Source organism: Monopterus albus, unplaced genomic scaffold (genome assembly GCF_001952655.1).
Source record: "Monopterus albus unplaced genomic scaffold, M_albus_1.0 scaffold3.1, whole genome shotgun sequence".
In the NCBI taxonomy this organism is placed as follows: Eukaryota; Metazoa; Chordata; class Actinopteri; order Synbranchiformes; family Synbranchidae; genus Monopterus; species Monopterus albus.
In genome coordinates, this window is record NW_018127883.1 from 2,106,392 (window position 1) to 2,112,391 (window position 6,000).

Below are 6,000 nucleotides of genomic sequence, written 5' to 3' on the forward strand. Positions count from 1 at the left end.
TGAATGCCTTGGGCATGTAAAGGGCAGATGATGCACACTTCTTTTTTTGTTTCTAAACAGTGTTTGTGTTTGTTTAAGAGGGGCTATAATGATGAATGATTTCACACCTGGCAAAGCAACATCAGCTCACATCCATCTCTACTGTGACTGTTTGACAGATTTTATACAATTGGTACAACTGGCAAGCAGCTACATTGGCTACATCTGCAGGGAGCATGACAGAATTGTAACAGATGGTTCGAATATGTAGCTCTGTTTTACCTATTCACTGCATAGTACATATCCCTATCTTAATGCAGAACCATACTCACAGTACACTCCATCCACATCTAAAAACTGTAACCATAAAAACGATTTTTTTTACAGTGTGTGCTCTTTATATTAAGGCAGCATCAGTGTCAAGTAAATGTCAATGATAAAGGATTTCAAGTGGATAGGGATTTTTAAACATTTTCTCAGAGTATAATGCTCAAACTTTATGCTATAACCCCCTAAACATCACTCCCCTGGCACTTTCTAAGGCTGCAACAAGGACACAGTCCCTCTATAGCTTCCCCTCTCTGAACACTGCCATATGTGTTCATTGGAACACTTGGCCAAGTTGTAAGCACAACAGCCAGGGACATAACCTAGGTGGCTTCAGTGTGTTTTCTCATTCCATGTTTGATTTTTAACTCATATGGATCTATTGCCATGATTTTAACAGCCTCTTAATATTAGCATACATTTCATTCATTTCATGCTTTTATTCATGTATAATCTAAACTATTAATTTCAAGCATTCATTTTCACCTGTGCATGTTGGCCTTTGCTGTATCCTGCAAGTACAGTATTTCCTGCAACAATTACCTAATATTTACCATCACTGGGATCATTATTAGTTCATCTTTTTGCTTATCTCTCTGTTTATATTTCTATCACATTCTTGCACCTGCACACACTTGCACACAGACACACACACAGCCCAATTCATGAGCATGATATTATTCAATTTGGAGAACAGCCTTGTTAGAGGATTACCTTACACATCTCATCTCAGAAAGTGGGCCAACTTTGATAGTGTGAAAATCGGGCTGTATTAATGATGTTAATCCATGAACAATCTCATCTGGTTATGGGGCACCAACAAAGAAATGGGTGCAGCGATAAAAAAAAAAAAAAGAGACAAGACAGAAAGGTAGCATGATGGATAGCGAGACAGCTACAGGGCCTTAGAGCCTCACTGTACGAATTTCCTCATGTCTTCATTTCACACCTTTTTTCTGGCTTCTGTGGCTCCCCTCTCCTCAACACACCTTCACCTGTCAGCATGACAGACATTAATAATAGCTTGGAAAATATATATTTAGCCAAAGTGCCAAAGTCACATGTGGTGGGGTGTGAAAAAGCCCAGGGGGCAGCTGATGCTGTTATGCTTTTCTGAGATGTGAAAATGATTCAGTTGCATTCTCAGATGGAGATGATGCAAAATGACTTCCACCATATACAATGTTTGATGCCTGTTCAAGAAGAAATGGCATGCGCCTATAAGTCTAGACCACTACTCAAAACTGTTGTTGAGGATTGCATCATCTGTGTCTTGCTTCTGCTCCATTTTACATTTACACACTTGCCTCATCTTTTTTGAGACCATATTCTTATGTGTTTACATCTGAGGTTTTGTTTGTGACAATTGGAAATGTCCAATGTGATGCACTGAATCAAATGAAACAATTGCAACTGCATTGTCTGTGCTGTGACTGAGACAAAGTGTGTTGTTATTGTACACAATAAATGCTTCATTATGCCATTGTACCTCTCTGGTCATTTATATTAATGGATCACAGCCAAAGAGAGCTTGTAGAGGGTGTCAGAAACGAATATGTGGTAATGGATGGCCTATTACCTACCCAAATGGAGCAAGGTGAGAGGAATTGTTATGCACTGTGATAATGAGGGGAGTTGCGTAGGGTTAAGAGTGTCATTGTTTTCCCTTTGGTTTGTATCTAAATGCAAAAAGGTGTTTCAACACACTGTGAATGTATTAGATATGTCAGTGATTCATATTTTTGTGCTCTCTCTCTCTTTCTCTCAGGTTCTGATATTGTACAGTGGATGATCAAGAATCTGGACATTGAAGATCAAGGTAGAAGATCTAATCGATTTTTATCTGGAAGTCATACAGAAGTTTTCAGCATTCAAGTTAGTTGTAGTTTGGCCACTGATTTAACAAAATGACCAGCAGTTGTAGCGGCAGCAGTGGATATGACGCAGCTCATGGAGGCAATTAAGGTTAACACTTTGGCCAGAGCATGTTGTCAAAATCTGTGCACCCTGGACAGGTCGCCAGTCTATCAGAGAGCTGACACTTAGAGTTATACAACCACACACACCCACATTCACTCCTACAGGCAATTTAGATTTGCCAATCAACCATAGCTGCATGTCTGTGGACTGTGGGCGGAAGCCGGAGTAAACCCACGCAGGCACAGGGAGAACATGCAAACTCCACACAGAAAAGCACTGGGTCGGCCTGGGCTTGCTGTGAGATGACAGCGCTAACTGCTGCACCCACCATGTCTCCTATATCATTATCCATTGGGAAGAAATGTCCATAAATCATAGAAGAAATACTTTCTCCTAATAACTCTAGAACTTGCCTGAGAATCTTCAGGCAAGTTGTAGTACACAGCTAACTAGCTAGTTTCTTAACTGATGTGAATGTTGGTATAAACACTAAATAGTAGAAGATCATTGTTGCAGTTGTCAATACTGTATAATGTCAAGCTTGCTGGTGGTTCATAGGATATTATACAATATGTTTGAACTTAGATGTCTTCATTAGCCTGCACCAAAAGGAGAAACACCTTAAGTTTGTGAAACATCTTTCCAAAGTTCTGCTTTTTTTTTTTTTAATCTGCCATTTTGTGTGCATGAACTATAACAGCGAAATTGTTCTGTTTGATAAAGTAGAACTAGACTGTCTTGAGGGAATTGTGAGTTCATTAGTTGAGCTCCAAATAACTGAAGTGGGCAAGTTCAACTGGGATAAATATGAAAAGTTAAAACCTATTTATTTCTTGCATCGAAGGAGGTGATAAAGAAGTATAGTTAATAATGTGAAAAGTCAAATCAAATCAAATTTATTTATATAGCACTTTAAAAACAACATCCAGCTGACCAAAGTAATTTACATGGCAGAATAAAATCACAATAAATGACTGAAATAGAGTAAATAAGATCAGTGCCAATAAAAACAAAACAGCACAATAACACAAACACACAGTTAATATACATTCAATAAATTTAAATGAAAAGGAATTTTAAAAAATGCATTAGGGCCCTACTGTGTATTAAAAGCCAAACCAAATAAATATGTTTTAAGCAATGATTTACTGAGGTCAGTAGCTGACCTAACAATAACAAGGTAGACTATTCCACAATTAGGGGCTGCAACAGTAAAAGCACCCAAAGTGTTTATATCTGGCCATAGGAACCTCTAAAAGAAACTGGCTTGAAGATCTGAGGGACCTTGTAGGTTTGTGCCAATGCACTAATTCAGTGGGGTAAAATGGAGCCAAACTGTTAAGAGCCTTAAAAACAAAAATCAATAACTTAAAATCAATTCTAAAATGGACTGGAAGCCAGTGGAGAGAAGCCAGTACCATGGTTATATGCTTGAATTTCCTAGTATTTGTCAAAAGACAAGCAGCCGCATTTTGCACCATTTGGAGACGAGTGAGAGAAGACTGGTTAACACCTAGGTGTAGAGCATTACAATAATCAAGTCTAGAAGTGATCAAAGCGTGGATTGCAATCTCAAAATCATTAAAAGAAAGGAATGCCTTGACCTTGCTTAACAGCCTCAGGTGGAAGAAGCTAAATTTCACAACTGAGTTGATTTGCTTGTCAAACCTCAAGTCGCCATCAAACATCACCCCTAGATTTTATACAGTCGACTTCAGATGTCAAGCTAGGGGGCCCAGGCCCTGGTTAGAAGCAGTTAAGTTCGCCAGATCACCAAATAGCACACACTCTGTCTTATTTTTGTTGAGATTTAAAAAGTTAAGTGCCAACCATGATTTCAAGTCTGTCAGACAGTCAAACAAGAGCTGTAATGACATCCCTCTTGATGCCTTTAATGGTAAGTAAATCTGAATGTCATCAGCATAACAATGAAAAAAAAGCAACGTTAGGTGTGTGTTTGCTTGGATATTGGAGTCTGTGTGCATGTGGGTGTGTATTGCTGTGTTTGTCTGCCGTAGTGTGCCTCAGTATTATGCAGGTGGTGTTGACAATCAATTGTTCACTTAGCTGAGTCATCAACTCACAATACTTTTTGTATTGTTTTATTTGTATGCAAAGATTTTCCAGTCTTTTTCTATCAGTCAGATGCCTGGCTTTATATACATGTGTATGTGTTTATCTTTTTACATAGAGAAACTTGTTATAAATAATAATGTAAATAATCAAGAGCCACAAAGCGTGTCAGATCAGTTTTCGTTAATGTGGGGATAAACTGGGCCAAAAATGTTCATTTTTGTTGCACTGTTACTGAGGTCTGTCAACAACACATAGTGTTTCCTCCAGCAAATTTACATTTATTGCATAGGGATACATTTTGTGTCACCTGTAATTTTATAACATGAAGAATCTGAAAACATGGCAACAAATTTTTTATCTGTGCACTTTTTTCAGACAGACACAGAACATGCTGTCAATCGCCCACTGGTGATTAACAGAGTTGTGCAAAACTAAGTGGCTTTAGCACATAATTCCTGGTAGGGCTAACAGACACAGCAAAGTGCAATGCAATTAATTTGGTTCACAGTACAACAGCAGGATGTTCATTATGTAAAGGCAGAGCTTATATCAAAGTTGACGGGGGATTTAGAGTTTTTTTTTAGCTAAATGAATGGCACCGATAATATACTGACACACACTTCAGATGAACCCATCATCATCCTATTTGGCAGTGTCTGCAGTCTCCAGTTTCCAATCTTATAATCATTCAATAGTGCATTTGAACAGCTGACTCAGATTCCTGCCTCAAAAGTTTTTGGATGTTTTAGCAGGAGGTTTTACACTTGTAACTCATTACCATAATACTTTAATTACAGTTCAGACCATTACAGATCATTATCATTCATCATAAACTGTTTACCACATTTAAGGTGACCTTAAACGAGGACTTGGCTTGAATGTGCAGTCCAGTCCAGACAGCTCGCACTGGGGTTGGCAACAAGAAAAATGTGAATAAGGAGCCACATGTTGACATGATTTACAACCTTAGGATGGATTGTTTTGTGCAGACACTGCATCTAATCATTTGACTAGCCATTTAAACATTTCAGGTATACTTCAGGAATCTCAGAAGGAATCACAGATCTGCTCTTCTAAAAAAAAATTACATAGGGGTTTTAATATTTTGAGCCATGTTCAATTGGAACCAGTCTGATTTAGGCTACTCTTTCTGGTGATAGAGTTTAGATCTATCATTGATAAATAAATCCAGATTTTATGTCACAATAGCTTTATAAGGCAAGATTTCAAAATATGACTACATACTGTATACAGTACATTCTCCCTTCTCTGAAAAAGCTCCACTGGAAGAATATGCTCATACTCTGTTTGGCAGGGCTCCAACCTGCTGGGTTTTTGGCACAAAGCTGGTAATATGATGAAATAAAAGGGCGTTTTCCCTGTGGACTCTAAGGGCAGCCTTTTTTGACAACTCGACTAATTCCAGTCCAAGGTTTAGTCAGCATGAAAGCTTATAGGAAAGCCTGTGATATGTTAAATGGAAGCCAGATACTCCCTTGCTACCAGAAACTGATCTTTAAAGATGCTTATTAGAAACAACAATAACGCAACAATCTTGGCTAATCATTTATTTATCTTTAAAACTCAAATATATTATTAGACACATCAGTCTGACTTTGCGTTAGCTAAATTGTATGTATGTGCCTTTTAATATGTACTGTATGATTTTTACAAAGTCTGAAATAAACAAAATAACAT

At 38.0% G+C, this 6,000-nt stretch overlaps 1 protein-coding gene across 2 annotated transcripts in view; it reads left to right on the forward strand.

The window, feature by feature from the left end:
* rgs7a (regulator of G protein signaling 7a) overlaps positions 1 to 6,000 on the forward strand; it is a 43,024-nt gene that overhangs the window by 26,230 nt on the left and 10,794 nt on the right. The window contains exon 5 of one of the 2 annotated variants that reach the window (XM_020604778.1): positions 2,075 to 2,125. In XM_020604778.1, the coding sequence (XP_020460434.1) occupies positions 2,075 to 2,125 (51 nt within the window). Of the gene's footprint in view, positions 1 to 2,070; positions 2,126 to 6,000 lie in introns of both variants that reach the window. The other variant, XM_020604788.1, reaches the window with a different exon arrangement.